The sequence below is a fragment of the Papio anubis genome, chromosome 2, assembly GCF_008728515.1.
Source record: "Papio anubis isolate 15944 chromosome 2, Panubis1.0, whole genome shotgun sequence".
Taxonomy (NCBI): Eukaryota; Metazoa; Chordata; class Mammalia; order Primates; family Cercopithecidae; genus Papio; species Papio anubis.
In genome coordinates this window covers 95,218,367-95,239,890 of record NC_044977.1, presented here as the reverse complement: position 1 = coordinate 95,239,890, position 21,524 = coordinate 95,218,367, and the positions used below count along the sequence as shown (strand labels likewise).

General features: G+C 41.8%; 1 protein-coding gene across 3 annotated transcripts in view; it reads left to right on the top strand.

Annotated features, from left to right (window-relative positions):
- Nucleotides 1-21,524, top strand: part of LARS2 (leucyl-tRNA synthetase 2, mitochondrial) — a 160,371-nt gene that overhangs the window by 11,274 nt on the left and 127,573 nt on the right. For all 3 annotated transcript variants that reach the window (XM_017955509.3, XM_017955508.3, XM_017955510.3), the window contains 2 exons: nt 17,379-17,470; nt 19,854-19,914. In XM_017955509.3, coding sequence (XP_017810998.1) covers nt 17,379-17,470; nt 19,854-19,914 — 153 coding nt within the window. The remainder of the gene's footprint in view (nt 1-17,378; nt 17,471-19,853; nt 19,915-21,524) is intronic.

The following is a 21,524-nucleotide window of genomic DNA, read 5'->3' as shown; positions in this document are numbered from 1 at the left end:
AGAATCATTGTATAAGGAACTGAGGTCAATAGTACAAATACATATCAGTGCTATGAGTGGCAGGTGAGACTGCAAGATATTTCTTTCCATTCTATTTGTTTTTTTTTCCATATTCTTTGAGCATGTATTTCTTTTCGTTTTTTTTTTTTTTTTTTTTTTTTTTTTTTGAGATGGAGTCTCTCTCTGTCACCCAGGCTGGAGTGCAGTGGTACAGTCTCAGCTCACTGCAACCTCTGCCTTCCGGGTTCAGGCCATTCTCCTGCCTCAGCCTCCTGAGTAGCTGGGACTACAGGTGCCCGCCACCACGCCCGGCTAATTTTTTGTAGTTCTAGTAGAAACGGGGTTTCACCATGTTAGCCAGGATGGTCTCGATCTCCTGACCTTGTGATCCGCCCACCTTGGCCTCCCGAAGTGCTGTGATTACAGGCATGAGCCACTGTGCCCAGCAGACCATGGATTTTTTTTCTAATGGAAAAAAATAATTTTTTTAAGAAAAGGTATTTGGGGAGTAACAACTCTGGGGAGTTGGGGAAAGTGCTACTAAAGAAGGAATATCTGGGCCAGGCACCTGGCTCATGCCTGTAATTCCAGTGCTTTGGGAGGCCCAGGCAGGAGGATTACTTGAGCCCAGGAATTCGAGACCAACCTGGGCAATGTAGCGAAACCCCATCTCCACAAAAAATACAAAAAATTAGCCCAGTGTGGTGGCACACACCTGTAGTCCCAGCTACTCAGGAGGCTGAGGTGGGAGAATCACTTGAACCTGGGAGGTCAAGGCTGCAGTGAGTTGTAATTGTGCCACTATACTCCAGCCTGGGCAACAGAGTGAGACCCTATTAAAAAAAAAAAAAAAAAAAAAAACTGATATGGGCCTTGAAAGATGAGGTGAAATTTATTGTGAGAGAGGAGGACAAACACCCTTCCTTGGCTGATGTGGGCCATTCCTCTTTACCCCATTGCCTGCTTTTTTAAAAAATTTTTTTGAGACAGGGTCTCATTTTGTCACCCCAGCTGGAGTGCTGTGGTTGCAATCACAGTTCACTGCAGCCTCGACCTCCCAGGCTCAACTTCTGACTCTGTCTCCAAAGTAGCTGGGACTATAGGTGCACACCACCATGCTCAGCTAATTTTTTATATTTTTTGTAGAGATGGGGTTTCACCACGTTGTCCAGGTATGTATTGAACTTCTGGGCTCAAGCAGTCCACCCACTTCAGCCTCCTAAGGTGCTAGGATTATAGATGTGAGCTACTGCACCTAGCCCAGAGCCTAATCTTTAGTAGCAATCTTTAGTAACACATCATCTTTAAGATGGGTGTTGGATAATCCTAATGTCTTCTTTAACCACCTATGAAATTGGCAGTATTGAAGAAGGGCTGAGAGCATGGCCCATTGAACCAGACTGCTAGGATTCAAATGCCAGCTCTTAACACTTACAAGCTGTGTGGCCTTTGAGTAGTTAATTAATTAACCTCTTCAACACCTTGTTTCCTCTGATCTATAAAATAGGAATAAAATAGTACCTGCCCCATTGGCCTGTTACAAGGATTCAAAGAGGGTGACTATGAAACACTTAGATAGCCAGCACACAGTATATAACCAATAAGTATTAGCAATTGCCAGCAGTGGGCAGGAACCTGCTCACACCAGCTCCTGAGAGTCAACTATGTATATCTCTGCCCAATGTTGTGTTTATTAGTCACCTTGGTAGCTTGAAATCTGCCATTGAGGGAGTATTTACACCATGGCAACCAGCAAACCTACAAATCATGGCCTTTTCCTCCAGAGAGCCAATTGTTAATTAAACATTTACTGGAACCCCAGTGGCCATTGCTACTGTGAACTTGTCAGGGCCTATACAAATGATATCTGCTGCCTCTCAGTTCTTTATATTTTCTTTTAGCAAGGTAAGTGCATCCATTGTCATAACTGGTTTGAAATTTTATGCTGAGCTGACATTGGCTGCAAGAAGTATTCCTAAAAGAGGGTCACGTTGTAATGTCTTTGTCACTTGAAGAGTTCAATAACTTTATACTACCAAATTCAGAGATTTATGTTCCACTTTAAGATGGCTGAGGGTGTTTGTCTCTCTGGTTTTTATCAGATGTTGTTTTTCCCAGATACTGCTTTTCATTATTTCTGCTCCGTTTATTAGAAAGAGGTGGGACAGGCCGGGCGTGGTGGCTCATGCCTGTAATCCCAGTAATTTGGGATGCCAAGGTGGGCAGATCACCTAAGGTCAGGAGTTCGGGACCAGCCTGACCAACATGGGGAAACCTCATCTCTACTAAAAATACAAAATTAGCCTAGTGTGGTAGCCCGTGCTTGTAATCTGAGCTACTCGGGAGGCTGAGGCAGGAGAATCGCTTGAACCTGGGAGGCAGAGGTTGCGGTAAGCCAAGATTGCACCATTGCACTCCAGCCTGGGCAAAAAGAGTGAAACTCCTTCTCCAAAAAAAAAAAAAAAGAAAAAGAAAGAGGTGGGACAGAATGAATTGACTCTTTGCCTAAAGTACAGTTGTTTTTTTTATTTTGTGTATTTTTTTTGGACAGAGTCTCGCTCTGTCGCCCAGGCTGGAGTGCAGTGGTGCGATCTCAGCTCACTGCAAGCTCTGCCTCCCAGGTTCACGTCATTCTCCTGCCTCAGCCTCCCAAGTAGGTGGGACTACAGGTGCCCGCCATCATGCCCGGCTAATTTTTTTGTATTTTTAGTAGAGATGGGGTTTCACCATGTTAGCCAGGATTGTCTCTGTCTCCTGGCCTTGTGACCCACCCGCCTCAGCCTCCCAAAGTGCTGGGATTACAGATGTGAGCCACCATGCCTGGCTAAAGTACAATTCTTTATCTCACTGGGATAAATAATCTAGTTGTGATTCTTTAACTAGATTTGTCTGAATTTTTTTTTTTAGCTTATGCCAACTTATTTCGAACAATTAGTGAGTGCAGGCAAATTGCCGACAGTTAAGTTTTTTTTTTTTTTTTGAGGTGGAGCTTCGCTCTTGTTGCCCAGGCTGGAGTGCAATGGTGTGATCTTGTCTCACTGCAACCTCTGTCTCCTGGGTTCAAGCAATTCTCCTGCCTCAGCCTCCCAAGTAGCTGAAATTACAGGCACCAGTCACCACACTCAGCTAATTTTTGTATTTTAGTAGAGATGGGATTTCATCACGTTGGTCAGGCTGGTCTCAAACTCCTGACCTCAGGTGATCCGCCCGCCTTGGGACAGTTAAGTTTTTACAGCAAAACTGTACATTTATGATAGGGTGCAGGGAAGCCTGTTAGCAAAACAGGTGGTTGAGGGCGTTGTAGGTGGGATTCTAATTTCCTTGGATGGGATGAGATGTTACAGAGGAGGCTCAAGGCAGAGCCCCAGGCCCAGAGGAACTGGTACCCTTGCAGGCAGCTCAGACCCAAAAGACAAGGAGTCCTCCTACCATATCTAAAGCCTAAGGTCAGGCTAGACCCAGAAATTGAACAACCTGGATTTGAACCTACCAGTTTCTAGCCAAGTGACTCTGCAGAGTCATTTAATGTCTCTGTATCCCACTTTCTTAATCTTTAACATAGGGATAACAATACTTTATTCCTCACAGGGTTATGAGGATTAGATGAGCTAGTGCTTGTATCTGGCACATAATAATCCCACAAGTGATAGCTGTAATTATTATTTATACTGATCTGATTCCTCAGAGCTGCTTAGGAAAGTGATTTGTCACCATTTAATAAATGAATCCTGCAATTCATAATATCCATCCTGTGGCTTGATTTGCTTCTTATGGTTGAAACCACTATTTGTTATTTGGTTGATGGTTTCTTAGTCTGTGTGATCAGCAGATACCTAAGGTTGTCTTTTTGTTTCACAGTTTCAGTTGCTGTGTTTAAGATGACAAGCCCTCTTTTCAGGGTGTTCTCTAGGTTCTCCTGAAATTAATTTCTTATTAATTTTCATAATTCATATTTAAGTCACAGCATCTCAGATACAACCACCAAATCTGGTGAAAACTTGTCTGGCCATTTTTAAGTGATGTGGCAAAAGAGAAACAGAAATCTTTGTTTCATTGTCAGTAATGTGAAAGAAAGTCTGTTGAGCTTCCTTGTCATGTTAAAATCTTTCCTGCCTAATGTCAGGCTTGGTCCCTGAGGTTGAATAGACTTGGACTCAAGTTAACTTTAACGATCCTCACTCTAAGCAGGGAAGGAATATCTAATCTGGGACTGCCAAACTGGGTCTGCCACATGTATTGATTAATTCAGTCAGTAAATAATCATTGAGCACCAGCTTTATTCTTGAATGGAGATATATGAAATAGTTCTAAGGCACACTAAGAACAGTATTATCTCTGCCTCCCAGGTTCAAGTGATTCTTCTGCCTCAGCCTCTCGAGTAGCTGGGATTACAGGTACACGCCACCACACTTGGCTAATTTTTGTATTTTTAGTAGAGACAGGGTTTCACCATGTTGACCAGGCTGATCTAGAACTCCTGACCTCAGGTGATCCGCCTGCCTCGGCCTCTCAAAATGCTAAGATTACAGGTGTGAGCCACTGTGCCCAGCCAGTCCTTGCTATTTTTCAAAGTCCATTTAAATTCTTACTTCCACCATAAACCCATCCCTCAATTCTCCAGTTCACATTTGTTATGAAATAATTTAGCACTTATAGTCAGAACCACAAACTAGGGAAGTCTATATGTCATCCACATGTTGTTTTATCTGCCCAATAATATAAGCTTCTCAGCAGCAGGGAAGGTCTTTCTAACTTCTTTTGTGTTAGCAGGTCAAGTTTTTTTTTTTCCTTCTTCTTTTTTTTCTTTATACAAGATGGGGTCTTGCTATGTGGACCAGGCTGGTCTCGAACTCCTGGCCTCAAGCAATCTTCCCATCTTGACCTCCCAAAGCACTAGGATTACAGGCATGAGCCACCACACCCAATCATCATGTCAAGTTTTTAATGGTCAAATGTAACTAATATGTTTTTAGGTCTACAACCTATAAGGTCCTTTGTTCCCAAGGAGTTTATAATCTGATAAGCCTCAACTGTTTGTGAGCTGATTGATTCGATGGATGTTTTTAAAAGCATACAACTCCTTTATTTAAGTCTGGACTAAGTGTTCATTGTGCATCTATAGCGCAGAATAATATTTCTCAAACTTTAGAACTCACATATCCCAGTGACAAAATCCTTGGGCTCAAGATTGGTAAATATTGAATTAAAAGTTAAACTGTCATTCTAGGTGATTACTTGACATTTAGATGATTATAAATACAAAGGCAACCCCAGACACCCAATTCATGTGCTAGTTCTTGGTGATCAGATTTACCTATCAGGAAAAATTAGATCATGCTGCTGTAATAAAAAATCCCCAAATCTCAGTGGCTTAAAACAACAACATTTCATTTCTTGCTTTTGCTACATGCCTAGCAGTAGGGCTCAGTTCAAGGTAGTCAGGACCTGGATGATGGCTGTTCTTACCTCAATGAGTGCCTCCCCATCTCTGTGGCTGGGAGAAGGGGGTATAGTGAATCCCCACTGGCTCTTAAATCTTCCACTTGGACTCAACTCACTTCCACTGACATGGCCACATCCAACCTCAAAGAGGGTAAAGAATATTCCCACCATGTGCCAGGATGGTGAGGAGGACCAAAATGTTTGTGAACAGCTCCAGTGACCCCCACCTAAGGTGATCTAGATGACCCAGAATATTCTTATCTTGGGTAATCTTTTTAAAAATTATTGATGTAAAAGTATACATTTAGAAACCATTAGGGAGACTAGCAGACCTCTCAATTGGAGCCCGTGGAATTTGAGAAACATTGCCCAGAGCATGAAGTTGTTGCCATCAAGTTTAGCATCCAACCATTTATGCTCTGTAAACATTTCTCTGTGTGTCCGTGATTCTTAAACCTTAGGGTGCGTAATGATCCCCTGAGGAGTATGCTAAAAAGGCAGGTTGTGATATAGTCCAGGGTGAGGCTCAGGAATTGGTATTTAAATAAGCATTTCAGGTAGTTCTGATGTAAGTGCTCTCCCAGATTTGGCACTTAGATGAATGGGATTGGATACTCCACAGAGCCAAATGGACGTGGTTCTCTAGGTTCAAAAATATATCCATTGAAATGAGAAGAACGCTAAAGGTCACAAGCAGCTGAGCAGACACACACAGATTAGATGTGGACTGTGTATGTGGAGGGGCAGGTGGTTTGAGGGTGATGAATCAGTTAGGAAGCAGGGGGTTCGTCAAAGCAGTGATGGTGTCTGCCCTACCCACATCATGGATTTGTTGTGAGGTTTGTGTATGAGATGATCACTGAGAAAACCCTCTAAAAACAATATGCAATTTTCAAGTGTAACCCAATTAATAGTAGCAATAAAAAGAGAGTCCTGAGGTTTGGATGTTTGAGCAGGGGCCATTTGAAGCCAGAGATAAATTATTCTCTTTCAGTAATCAGAAAAGGCTGTACTGCCAATCGGTTTCTTCTTAAACTCATAGAATGCCTGATGACATATTTAAAACTTAGCTCCATATGGTGATTTTGTTGTGTTTTCATATGTTGTATGCACAGATGGCTGGAAAATAAAATTCCCCACCTCCCACCTCGGCTGGTCTCCCCAGCACCTTCTGGTCCAGAAGCCGGGTGATAAAAGCATCAAGGTGCCAAGTCCCCCTCACAGAGTTGGGCTTGGACTAATTTGTCTCAGGCAAAAAGCCACCAGGCATTGCCCAAGTAGAGGAGTTTTCTGCTTGGGCCTTTTTGCTATTCACTGCGGAGGAGGAAGAAAATTGAGGCTATGTGTCTGGCAGCTGCATAATCATAATGTAATTATCCACAAATATCAGGAAGCAAGGGAAGTTCTTAGCTAGTAAACGGTAATGTACAATTCCATCAGTTTTCAGTTTGCCAGTCAGTCAACAAGTGTTTATGAAGTGCCCGGAGAGTGCATAGCATGGCATTTAGTTTTCAAATTTGCAAATCTCTGTAGCATCTGAAAGTAGATAGTGAATTTCCAGGGCCTATTGTCTCAGATGTCCTTCGAAGGAGAGAACGAACTGCTGGTCCAGTGCCTTGATTGGAAACTGGCTGATTTATCTGCCTGACACATCCCTCCACGTTCCCAGAGGAGGTCTGCTGCTTTGGGCCTAGGTACTGTCATTTGGTTTTTATAATCTGAAGTATTCACTTGATTTTTATCCCCAATCTGTAATAATGGTGAGTTATTACACTTGCTAAACAAAATTAAATATTGTGTTTCTCATTTCTTGGAAATAAGAAATGTTGAACATACTCCAAAGACACCACGACACCCTAAAAATAGCAGTTTTTGGAGAAGCAGTAACCATAGTTGCTCTCAATTAGAAGCTGAATTGGTTTCAAATATAAAATTTTGTTTTGATGAAAGGGAGAGAAATCTGGTAATCTCTAGGGAACTGGTTGGCCCTTTCATAGTAACAGTTACACTGCTTCCCTCTCTACTGGGAAGGCAGATGACCAGCTGCCTGGGCTTCCTTCTCTTCCATCTCCAAACTCTACTCAGTCTTACTTCTTGTGTCGGATGACAACTGTCTCTTGCCTCTTTAAAAATAATTTCTTCTTTTAAAAAAATATATTTTAAAATTGTACATAAATGTCCATATTCCCCCTATAAGAAAAAGAAATACAACATAGACAAGGCTGTAGTCCCCTTTGGGCACCCATTTCTGCATCAGGCCCTCACACCAGGCAATAACCTCTGGCATTTTCCAGGTTATATGCCTTTAGAGCCTTCTCTGTATGTTATATGGAACTGTGTTTTCTCCTGCCTCCCTTTCTTCTACTTCTTCTAGTTTGCTTGCCGTCCATCCTGCCTGCCAACTCCGAGACACAAGGCTCACCCTGGAGCAGGGCGGGGGAGGGCAGAAGGCCCCGCCAGGGTGTGCCATGGCCATGTGATTGCCGGGCTTCGCCCCCTGGCCAGGGCTCTGACCCCTGTGCTTTTGTCATCAGTAACTCCTGGTCTTCCATAGTAATAGCTGGCCCCCACTTCTCTCTGATCTCAAAGTGAGGCAGGTGATGCAGTCCTGTTAGTGTTCTTGTGCTGGTCCTTGACCAGTTTGCTGTTAGATCCATCCCTTGCTTTTTGTATGGCAGAAGGGCTGACTCCTGCAGGTCACGTTCCCAAGCTGGCCCCCTCCTGGTTTTCAACAATAGGAAATCCTGGTAACATTGGAGGACAGGAGAAAGGGAGAGGCCAGAAAATTTCTCTCTCTCTTTATCTCTCTCTCTCTCTCTCTCTCTCTGCCCTGGTTTGGTCTTCACTAATCTAGTTCCATCTGGGCAGTCCAGCCTGTTTGAGCTTCTGCAGCTGAGATCAGCCTTTGGGCTTTGTTAACTCTGCTTTCTTACTTTGTCTCTGCAGTCCAGAGATTGTGGTAATGTCCTGCCCTTCCAAATTGCTAGGTAGATTCACCCATTTCCTTGGCTTCCCACACAACTTTAAATACATAGAGTATTTGTTATATGAACCAGGTGGAAATGATGCTTTTTCAGACTTTGGAAGTTTATTTTATGGATTTCCAAGTTATAGCTACTGGCACTTTTTCTTGATTCCATCTCTGAGTAGTATTACATTTATTATTTCAAAATTATCATTAGTCTTCTGCCACCCTCTGTGATGTCATATTCCTATCTTTCCAAATTGACATGATATATATTTCAAAGTATATTTTCAGTAGATGTTTTTAAAAATAAAATATGTGGAAAAAATGTTCTGAACCTGCAGAATGCACTCATGTCCAAGAAGTTAACTTCTAGAAAGTTGAGAGGGTTCAGGTGGGCTCAAGCATATAAATAGAGATGCCAATAATTTATTTTTATTTTTATTTTTTTAGGGAAATTGCCTAGTTAGCACATGTGAGTGGTAAGTTCAGTTCAGTTCAGTTACTTTTTCAACTGCGGATGGATTAAAATAAGTTACGGTGATAGAAAGAAAGGAATTGAAATTTTAAAACCTAAAAGGAGAGTTTGGAGTTCTTCCCAGTGAATGGACAGTCTTGGCCATAAAGAAATCAAGGGCATGAAAGTGCACCATGTATCTAGAGGTATTTGATCCGAACAGTGCACGAGACATGTACAAGGCTTGCAAAGGAAGCACCTGACTCATTGTCTTTCACGTAAATAGGCCACAACAACTTGACCAAAAAATAGAAGCTGCTCCCTGTGGGGGAAGAGACAAGCTTCAGTAGTTTGTAATCCTGTTGTAGGTCTTCACTTTGTTTCCCCCTTGACAGTGGTGAATCATCTTATAGAACAAAAGTGAGTTTTGCACTTGGTCACTGGGCTGTGGGAAACCCAGGGTATAGAAACAAAGAGACTCTTTCCAATTTTGTGGAAATTTGGCTCACAGAAACATTAATTCCAATGCTCTGGCTCATGGTGGGAAGAACAATTCTGACTTCAAGATGCAAAAAGGCCTTCCCACAATCTGATTCTGTTAATCTCTCTAGGGCAAACATTTGTTTTTTTGTTAATTTTTGGTAAGAATCTGAAATATTAAGAAACTTTAAGATTTTTCTAACTTTATTTTCATAGACAGCTTAGATAACATGTAAGCTAAGAATATCTTTCCATGTTAATTCTATCTGAAAACAAAAATAGAAATGAATAAGTATATTATGTAAATCTAGGCTGGTTTTTGTGACAGTCTCTGTATTGCCTTTATTTAAAAATATGGACGGCACCTAACAGAATGTTAATAGGCAGAAACATTGAATTGGTGCCATTTTGGCAGTTCTGACAAAGAAACCAAGTGGTAATTAAGTTTCTCCCCTTTCTTGTGGAACAGTTACACAACAGTTACATTATTCTGCCAGTGACACAGCCCTAGGAGAATTTAAAGCACAGCTGGAAGCTGCTCAGGTGTTGTCCTTGGAAGTATTGCAGAACTTTCTAGTAATACTGCCCATATTCCCAGCAATGGATTCTTTCTTTCTTTTTTTTTTTTTTTGCTATTGAAATTTAAATAGAAAAAGAGAAAGAATTGCAGAACTTGGTAGCAAATATGGAAGAATGTTTGTCATCTATGGATCAAGCAATATTGAAGTGAAAATTGTAGCCTAAACAGTGTTTGTTTTGTTTATGATTCTTGTCTACCATGGACTGAAAACCCAGCTTAGACCAGCTTAAGCAAAAAGGGAGCCTTCTTTTTTTTTTTTTTAACAGATCCTGAAACTCACAGAATCAAAGGAAATGTAGGAGCTGGGCCCACTGGGTATTGGGACTAGGTCCTTGAAGTACACCAATTTCCCCAGTCTCTCTCCATTTCCTATTTCTGCTTCTCTCCACGTGCCAGCTTTATTTTCTCAGACATTTCTACAAGCTGGGGGGCAGAGCCACCTGAAGCCCTTATGGCTTCTGACCAAGGAGAAAAGAGAGTCCTCTTCTCCTCCAGCATTCTGCTTTACTCCATACAAGCCTAGAGCTGTCTTGGGAAGGATTCAGGCACTTGCCTCTCTCTGTAGCGAGGGGGATGGGTTTTTAAGATTGGCAGTTTGCACTAACACTGTATTAAGTTGGATGCAGAACAGTTTCCTAGAAGGGGAAGATGCTGTTTGAGAGGGTGAAACACTTTGGGCCTGCCACATTTAGTAAGAGGAAAAGAGACCTCAAGTCTCGACTGGATTGGGATATGTCCAGTCAGTTTCGTAAAACTGCATAGAATAGATATACTCAGGGAATGTTAGAATTTTTAGAAAAGACATATATGCACTGCGGGGGTTTAACCCCCAGACCCTGACCTAGCAACAAATGAATAACCTACACTGACACAGATATTATGCCTGTCAGTCTGGCTGAGCATCTGGGCCACTTACAGACTCCAAGGAGAGTGCTGTAAAGACTTGCAGCCGGCCGGGCGCGGTGGCTCACGCCTGTAATCCCAGCACTTTGGGAGGCCGAGGCGGGCGGATCACAAGGTCAGGAGATCGAGACCACGGTGAAACCCCGTCTTTACTAAAAATACAAAAAATTAGCCGGGCGCGGTTGTGGGCGCCTGTAGTCCCAGCTACTCGGGAGGCTGAGGCAGGAGAATGGCGTAAATCCGGGAGGCGGAGCTTGCAGTGAGCTGAGATCCGGCCACTGCACTCCAGCCTGGATGACAGAGCCAGACTCCATCTCAAAAAAAAAAAAAAAAAAAAAGACTTGCAGCCAAGGTCCTGACTCACTGACCCTGCTAGCATTTATTCAGCATACATTTAATGACAAAGGCTTTGAATAAACACCACTATAGGATAATTGACCTGGTTGCCAATACCCGGAGTAGAGAGCAATTATGCACCCGAGGTTGATCAAAGGTTGGTCTTAGGACCACATGAGTAAACAACCTATTTAGATAAACTATTCTACATTCCTTTATACCTACTTTTAAGCCATTTACTCAAGGATTAGGCTGCTTTCAGCCATAGCCCTATCCTGAGACTTTTGCAAAACCTTCCAGCCTTCCAAGAAGATTTGTATCTCTATCCTATAACTTCATCTTAAAGTTTTTCCCACCAGCCTGACTGAACTCCCACAATGCATACGTACATATTTTGTACAGATGTCCCTGATATAGTGTTAAATGAAAAAAGCCCATAAAATAATGTGTATAATCATTTCTATTTCCTTTCTCTTTTTAAAATAATCTTTTTAACTTTTTAAAAAAAATTTTATTTTAGGTTTGGGAGTACATGTGCCGGTTATATAGGTATAGTCATGCCAGAGTTTATACCTAGATTATTTTGTGACCCAGGTACTAAGCCTAGTACCCAATAGTTATTTTTTCTGCTCCTCTCCCTCCTCCCACCCACCACCCTCAGGTAGGCCCCAGTGTCTGTTGCTCCACTTTGTGTCCGTATGTTCTTATCATTTAGCTCCCACTTGTAAGTGAGAACATGTGGTATTTGTTTTTTGGCCTGCATTAGATTGCTGAGGATAATGGCCTCTAGCTCCATCCATGTTGCTGCAGAGGACATGATCTTGTTCTTTTTTTATGGCTGCACAGTATTCTATGCTGTAAATGTACCACATTTTCTTTATCCAGTCTACCATTGATGGGCATTTAGGTTGAGTCCAAGTCTTTGCTATTGTGAATAGCGCTGCAGTGAACATACGTGTGGATGTGTCTGTATAACAGAACAATTTATAATCCTTTGGGTGTATACCCAGTAATGGGATTGCTGGGTCAAATGGTAATTCTGTTTTCAGCTTTTTGAAGAATCCCTACACTAGTTTCCGCAATGGTTGAACCAATTTACGCTCCCACCAAGAGTGTGTAAGCATTCCCCTTTCTCTGCAAAGGTTCTATTTTCATGAAAACAAATAAGCAAGCTCCTATGTATGTGTACATATGTTTGTATATATGTATTTGAGTGGGGAGATAGATGTGGAAGGAAACAAAGGCTGGCGTTATTGGTCACATCATTGATAAGTAGTGACCAGGAGTTAAAAATCAACTTTGCCTTTATCACTGTATTGTGCCATTTCATTTGTTAAATTAAGCTTCTATTATGTTTGTAATTTGAAAAAAACATCAACTTATATAAAAAGAAAAGCAGCCTATTCTGACTGACCTCAGGATGGGTGTGGATGCAGGAATTGAAGATAGTAGCTTGGGATCATCCCAGCCTGGAAATCCAAGGTGTCCCAGATTCCCAAGACTGGGAAATGCAACATAGGATGTGGCAAGCCAGCCTCCCCTGGGGCAACAGCAAGCTTGAGAGGTCCACAGGACTGCTTGTTCACTAAGCACATATCCCTTCCAGAAAGCAGTTGTGAGTGGGTCACATCCACCACCACCTTCAATATGGCAACGTCTACTGTAGGGCAGAGTCTTTGCCTGGGGCAATTGGAAGCAGGCCCCGTCCTTCCAGTGCACAGATGGTTGCCTTCTGCTGATGGACTGCTTCTGGTCCAATCAGCTGTGGCAAGAACAGCCGGGCGGCTTTTAATCGAAGCACCTGATGTCAATCATTAATTATTCAGGAAAGAAGAACTGCTGGGCCTCTTTTACTGAAAAGGGGGCCAAGTACTTGACTGGCCCTTTGAGCCTGCATGGTCTGTTTGGTTTGGGTAAGAACTTCCAATGCCTAGCACCAACTTTCTGCAGAGGCTTGTCAGAAGTAACACACCCTTAGGAATGTACATGTATGTGTGAGGATCTGTGTGAGATTCAGGTATTAATATCTTCCATCCTCTTGTCAGAAAGCAACTATATTAAATGTGGCCAAAGAGATGGAGGCTGAAATTGTGGCAAGGTAATCAGTGATGTGCAATGCTGTGAGATGCTCAAGGTCAAGAAAGCAGACAGCCACAGCGGCCACAGCAGCAAGTGCTGCCGTTTATTGGGTGCCTGTGCTATGCTGGGCACCATGCTAGATGCGCCACGGACATCATGAACATATCATGCTCCATAATTCAAGGTGGCTGCTTTCAGTCACCACTTACAGTTGAGACTCGGAATAAGTAATGTGCCTCAGGCTCCACTGATAGTAAATGGGCAGAGTTGGATTTAGGACCTTTACCCTCAACAGGCTCCTGGAGAACAAGCCTTTGTTAGCATTTCCTGTGCACTAGCCAAAGGAGTAAGAGCAGCTCTATTTTAGAGAGAGGGTCTCAGTTCTTTAGATGGAATTGTTTCATCAGACTACTAAAAAACAACTTAAAAATATTAATGTGCATAATGGAAGTATGCCTTTAAGGTAAGTGACTCCAACCACTGGAAGGGGTATGCCTGTTCTCTTATTGCTGCCTTCTAAGACAGGTGCTTAGGAGAGAACAGATCTGGTGACTGGGATTGCAAGATGCACCTAGGTTGGGACACTCTGAAGTGTAAGTGCTTATGGGACCTGAGGCAGAGGTGGCCAGTGGGTAGTACTAGTGTGCACCTTGGAGAGTCCTTGAGCTGGACATAAAGATGGAGGAAAACTCCAGGTGCTCATATGCAGGTGGAAGTGTGGTTTGCTGCAGTCTTTCTGGGAATGTCATTTGGCTGTATATGTCAAACGTCTTAAAATTCTTCATACCCTTTTACCCTGTAGTTGCACTTCTAGAAATTTTTCTAAAGGAAATGTTAAGTGTATATACAAAGATTTATGCCCAAGAATGTTCATCCTGGCCTTTTTTATAATGGTGAAAAATGGAAATAACTTTTAGGAAAACAAATATAGCTGGCCAAAGCAGTCACTAACAGAATGCATTGATAGCATGTACAGTGAAAAAACAGGAGATAAAAATACATATATAAATCATATATTCTCAATTTTTAAATATTGGATACAGATTTACCACATGTAACTGGTATGTATGGCTGTATGGTAGAATAACAGGTGAGTCTTATTTTCTTCTGTTTTTCTCTACTTACCAAATTATGGTGAATATATAATTATGGAAGAAAACAAGACCTATTTCTTTAGTTGAAAATGTCCCATTCTAATATGCGTGTGTGGTGAAGTGGTGCCAGTAAGTGCCTCTGTGTATTCATCATTATTTTAAGGAAATGTGTGTGAACATAAGCCCAGCTTCTCTGCATGATCAAAAAGCAAAGTAAGGGACCAGGGGCAGTGGCTTATGCCTGTAGTCCTGGCACTTTGGGAGGCAGAAGGATACTTGCATCCAGGAGTTAGAGGTTACAGTGAGCTGATCGTGGCGCCACTGCACTCCAGCCTGGGCAACCAAACAAGACCCTGTCTCTTAAAAAAAAAGGCAGCAAAATAAAAACTTACCCAGGTTGACAGCCCATGAACTTGATAGGACAAAAGAGGGTCAACTGGAATGGGCTGTTTTCTGTAATAGAAATATCAGAGTCTTCTTGGTCAGTCCTTCCACACAGGCAGGCTTCGGAAAGAAGTGGCGTCTGTGATTTTGTGGCTGGATTTAGTTTCAGAGAATGGCAGGGGACTGAATTTTGTAAACAGGGTGTCTTTCCTGATAGGATCAGGGAGCCTAGCTTCCTGAGACTGTCCCCTGATGCCACAGCAGATGTGTCAAACCATTTTTCCTGCTCCTGGCACGTAGTTAGTTTGAGAGAACTTGATAGTGAAGCTGCCGGCTCAGCTGCAACTGGCCACTCATTTGCAGACAAGAATGCCTTACTGGTCTGTGCTTGCTTAAGGTAATTGCTTCTAGGCTACTCACTCCTGCTGGGCCACAGTTGCTTGAACAGTCAAATAAGGGGTTGGGGGTAGAGGATATACCTCAAAAGCTTCTTTGTCTTGAAGATTTGTGATTCCTTGTTCTTTGGAGAATGAAAATATCTTCTAGAAGGTGATTGGAGAGCAGTACTCTTTAGAAATAATAATACTAGTGGCCTTATATACAGCAGTTTACTGCGTGGCAGGCACCATTCTCGGCACTTTTCTTTTCTTTTTTTTTTTTTTTTTTTTTTTGAGACAGAGTCTTGCTCTGTCGCCCAGGCTGGAGTGTGGAGCGCAGTGGCACGATCTTGGCTCACTGCAAGCTCCGCCTCCCAGGTTCATGCCATTCTCCTGCCTCAGCCTCCTGAGTAGCTGGGACTACAGGCATGTGCCACCACGTCCGGCTAATTTTTTTTGTATTTTTAGTAGAGACAGGGTTTCACCGTGTTAGCCAGGATGGTCTTGATCTCCTGACCTCATGATCCGCCTGCCTTGGCATCCCAAAGTGCTGGGATTACAGGCATGAGCCACCGTGCGCAGCCTGCTTTTCTTAAATTAACTCATTTAATCTTCACAGTAATCCAGTGAGGTAGTTATGCTGTCATCCCCATTTTACAGATGATGAAACTGAGGAGAAAAGAGGAACCTACACATGGAACATTTCTTACACCAAAAGCATAGCTAGTGGTTTGCAATTAATTTTTAAATATTGGCTATTTTAGGCCAGGCTCAGTGACCACTCCTGTAATCCCAGCACTTTGGGAGACCAAGGCAGGCAGATCACTTGAGGCTAGGAGTTCGAGACCAGCCTGGTCAACACGGTGGAACCCCATCTCTACTAAAAATACAAAACTTAGCCAGGCGTGGTGGTGTGTGCCTGTAATCCCAGCTACTAGGGAGGCTCAGGCAGGAGGATCACTTGAACCTGGGAGGCAGAGGTTACAGTGAGCTGAGATTGTGCCATTGCACTCCAGCCTAGGAAACAGAGCAAGACTCCGTCTAAAATATATATATATTTATATATATAAATTTAGTGTAAATGCTGTATAGGGCTTGGTCCAAAACCTTACTTTTATCTGGTCTCAAAAGTAATTCTCTGGAATACCTTTTCTGCTGTGTTCCTGTGTATTTTTCTTAGTTTTCATCTATCTGGCTGTTTGGGTAGGGTGGGGGTTTCCCTTTCTTGCTGGTAGGGAAGAAAGGGATGAACTTCAGTAGCTGGGCATGGTGGCACACACCTGTAATCCCAGCTACTTGGGAGGCTGAGGTGGGAGAATTGCTTGAACCCAGGAGACACTTCAACCTGGGTGACAGAGCGAGACATTGTCTTGGGGGGGAAAAAAAAGAAAGCGATGAACTTCAGGAAGAAATGGGTAGTGGGCCATTCAAAAGAGTGTTGCCTCAATCAGGGGAGAGAGAGATAGAAGAAAGAAGCGTGAAACTCTCGTGTCTGGAGCAAAATGGAGCAGGGTGCTGAATGATGTACATTAAAGAGGGACTGTGTGCTGGATTCAGGCAAGCCTGAGAAAGGGACAGGCCCGGGCCACTGAGGAGGGTTGGGATGGACTTTCTTAGGTCTGGGTAGAGCTGGGACTGCCTAGAGCCACCAGTGTGGTCATTATACATGTCCTCTGCAGCGCTGTCCAGTAGCGCTTTCTACCATGATTTGAATATCCAATATCTGCACTATCTGGTTCAGAGTCCAACAGTCACATGTGTCTGCTGCATACTTGAAAGGTGGCTGGTGAGACTGAAGAACTGCATTTTTAATTTTATTTAATTTTAATTAAGTTTAAATGTAATAGCTATGTGTGGCTAGTGGCTACCATATTGGACAGCACAGTTCCATAAATGAAAAATACTGACGTGATGTGAGCATTTTGAAAGCCTATACTATATATATATATATATTTATTTGAAACTGAAAGAAACTCTTTATAATTTCAGAAAAACAATTTGGGTTCAATATAGAGACTATAGAAAAGAAGCAGCAAATAAAAAGTACCCATGAAAACACTTCCTCAGAGGTAACTTATGGGTAGTTTGGCATATAACCTTCTAAACTGTCATCTGTGGTTAGGTCATAGGTAGCCAGCTGGCTGTCAGATGCATAACCTGAAATTATCCAGCAAAGGATAAGGCATTTTAGCAGGAGAGAGTGCTGAGTTTACCCTAGAAGAGAATACCAATGGAGTTCTTAGTGATTTGCCATGGTTGATGTTTCTCTTCTGGCTCCTAGGTCATCAACCCCATGGGATGGGATGCTTTTGGATTGCCTGCTGAAAATGCCGCAATCGAGAGGAATCTACATCCAGAAAGTTGGACACAAAGGTAAATGTTAACAGGCATGCATATTCAAATACTTGCATACAAAAACCTTAAAAAAATTTTTTTAACCTGTTCATAAAAAATAGAAAGCAAAGCAAAGAAAACACTGCAGCTTACCAAGAGATAAATAGGATTGTATATATTGGTGTTTGTCTTTTTTTTTTTTTTTTATGAGATAGAGTCTTGCTCTGTCGCCCAGGCTGGAGTGCAGTGGTGCCATCTCGGCTCACTGCAAGCTCCACCTCCTGGGTTCACACTATTCTCCTGCCTCAGCCTCCTGAGTAGCTGGGACTACAGGCGTCCACCACCACGCCCAGCTAATTTTTTTGTATTTTTAGTAGAGATGGGGTTTCACCATGTTATCCAGGGTGTTCTTGATCTCCTGACCTCATGATCCACCTGCCTTGTCCTCTCAAAGTGCTGGGATTACAACCGTGAGCCACTGCACCTGGTTAACACATTGTATCCTTATCTAAGAAATATTCAAAGAGGGTTTTGGATATTTATTCATGTGTCCATTTTGATGCTTTGTTATTTACAGTTATTTTTCCTTTGAGTATTTACATTTGGTAGGAAAAAGAAGAGGGTTGCATTTGTTAAATTTCTATAATGCTTCTGGTCTTCTTGACCGTAGTTTTACTATATCCAAATACTACATTATACTTTTCTCTGAAAATTTGGTTTATTTTTTGCCTTCACCATTCAGAAGCAAGAGGAACTTAGGCATTCCATGTAGAAATATATGGCCACTTTATTCTGGGTATGGTTTTCTCGAAGGCGGAACACACTGCGAATCCCTCCCAAGCCTCAGGCTTCCACTACACATGGGCCAGCTGTGCTCTTTCCTCTCCCTCCTGCTAAAGTCCTGAGGTCCTCACCCTAGAACTTGGCAGAGTCCTCTGGGACCACTGCATCAGCTCATTTCACAAAGGCCTGGGACCCTTCCCCATGCCACCCCTTAGAGAGACAGAAGGGCAGTTCTAGGGCCTGTACCCAGTGTCTCTTACTTCTCTTTGTTCTAGTTTACCCAAGGATACATTGTAAAAATGTCTACTATACTTCTGTCCATACTATGTCATCCAGGTCTCTTTTTTCTTCCTAACCCCTAGCTTCTGCTTTTCTAGTAATGTTTAATTCTAGATTAATTAATTTTATCACTAGATTTTATCTAATGAGTAAAAAAAGAGGAGGAAATGATGATTCAAATAAAGTGGATCAAACATGGCTTATGTTTGATATAAGCTAGACCAGGAGTTGGCAAACTATGGCCTGTGGGCTAAATTTGGCCTTACATGTTTCTGTAAATCTGTGTTTTATTGGAACGCAGTCAAATCCATTTGTTTACATATTGTCCATGTCTGCTTTCGTGAGACAGTTGCAGGGCTGAGTAGTTGTGATAGAGATTGATTGGCTCATAAAGCTGAAAGCATTCATCATCTGGCCCTTTTAAAGTTTGCCAGCCTCTCTACTAGGGAATAGTGGTTAAGATGATGGCCCCTGAGCCAGGCTACCTAGGTGCAAATCCTGCCTTCTGCCTTCCCTTCTTGCCAGCAGATCACCTTGAGCAAATTACTTAACTTCCCTTTACTTATCTGTGCTTCAGTTTACTTATCTGTAAAAGACGATAGTCATATTTCCTATCTCCTGTGATTGGATGAAGATTAAGCACATCTCTGCAAAGTGCTTAGCATAGGGCCTTGGATTAAATAAGCTGTCATTAGCTAATCAGAGATTACACAGAGGACTTTTTCATGGTTTTTCATAGTTTTAGTCTACTAGAAACTAAAAGAGGATGCAGTAGAAATGAATTAGTCCTTTTTGTTTAAAAAAAGAAAGAGAAAAAGATTTATTTTTTTATTCCGTGTTATATTATAAGTTGGTTTACCCGTTTATCTCCCTATTTCTCAATGGTGGATAGTTTTAGGTTTTAGGATTTACGTTTTGATTAACAAAGCAGTGTGGTTTCTTTTGGATTCCCACAATTTATACATTTAGCCTTTTGTTTTCAGCCACTTTTAAACTTATAAATGCTTGGCTTAAATAATATGGCTTAATTGCTTGCAGAATATTGACATCTGGATGGCCCAGCAGTGCACATCTCAAAGGGGTTGCCTATTTGAATGGCCGGTGGGGGGCAGTCCTCAAGGCTAGAGACCATTGTGGTTTCTAATGGATTGTGTGTGTGTCCAAATAATGGGTGTCTTCTAATCTGTTGGTATTTTTTGCTGATTCTTAGTGGTTGATTTTTCTGCTGGGGAAAGCAACACTTAAAGCCCATTTGTGTAATTTAGACTTTTCAGTTTTCCTTTACGTTCTCAAAGTGTAGTTTGTGTATGGCTTTAATCCCCCCCTCTAAAAACCAAACCTTTTTCCCATTGTTTCACAGTAATATTAAACACATGAGGAAACAGCTTGATCGACTGGGCCTGTGTTTCAGCTGGGATAGGGTAAGTCAACTCTTTTTCCTGAAAGGTCATCATTTTAAGGACTGTCCTGATGGCATGGAGCACTCCTCTTCCTCTTTGAGTTGGGAGAAGGCAAGGGTGGGAGGCAGGAAGCAGGAGGGAAGGATTAGCACTCCTCAAAAAAGTGTCCTGAGTGGATAATTTGCGTGAAAACAAGTAATTTTCTGTGGGATTAAACTGAGAGTTAACTTCCTATTTAACTTTAGAGTTGGCCATGATTTCTGTGTGGCAGAAGCTTTGCACAAGGATTTCTCTAGTTCTAAGCAATAGTTCTAAAAGACTGTTGGAATCTATGTTTAAGTGATTAAATACCAATCCTTCTGGTCCTTGTGGTAAATAGACATTGATTGACCATTTATTTATCTTTTGTTCCAAGTTCAGAAGTGAGGCTCATAACAGCCCTTAATTATTCTGTCACATATAATCTTTTGGTGTTAGACACTTTCAAACTGTACATTAAATCAGTGGAGAATTCCAGACCCACCAGGAGTTCATGGAAAACCACCCGGCTGTTTGGAACACTCATGTGTTGCAAACATATTGTGAACGGGGCCCTTCAAAGCTCTGGCCCAAGGCCCGCCCTTTAGACATTGAAGAATAGTCTGTTGGGTAGGATGGACTGTTGCTTGTCTCCTCCACAAAGGGCCCCTTCCAATGCCACAGTTCCTCTTAACATCCCATTTACTCCACAAAACAATTGGGATTTTCATTGCTGGGCCTGTCAAGTTTGTATCATTTTCTTTATGAGAAGCAGGGGAACAAATCCAAATGAGGGCTCCTCATCCCTCCCCCAACAATTTCTTAAATGATTGAAATTTGATGAGTACAGTGAAAAAGAACAAAAGTCAAACACATTTGAATAAGCCCTGAATTATTACTTCCTCACGCCAGAGTCAAGTTATCCTGAGGTGCCAATAGGGAATCGCTCATAGAGGATGAAATACAGTCACAGGCAGAGAGAACTGAGTGTTGGCCAGAGCTCTTTCAGGATGAAGAGTGTTGATTCCTTGAGGGCAAAAGTGGACTCAGTAACCCTCTAGAATGATAACTAGCCTAGTCCTGCACAGGAATATCAACCACAAGTGACTTAAAAGTTGTTAGATTGTTTTCCTAATCCTCATAGAGGATTAGAAAATACAGAAAAGTATAAAGAACATATTGTGGCTAATTTAACAATTTGCAGTCTTTTATTTTGGAATTATAAACGTTTATATAATTTACAAAGTTCAAATCAATATGCATATATTTTTTGTCTTGAACATTTTTATATCTCATTAACTATTTGAAAAAGTGACTTTATGAATATATCATAACGTATTTAAGCTGTCTCTTACTATACATTTAGATAGATTCTAATGTTTCTCTATTATAAATGCAGATTCTCAATCCTTCTTGTGCAAATCCAAAGTCCAGAAAGTTCTGAAAACTGAAAGTTTTTTCATAATTTATTTGACTGTAAAACCTGAACTGAACTGATATTTCTCACTAAAAATGAATATTCATATATTTTACTGTAAGAATAGTAAAATTACCAAGTAATATCCCAGACCTAGTTAGATAAATGCACTATTTTCTTTTAATTTCCAAAAAGA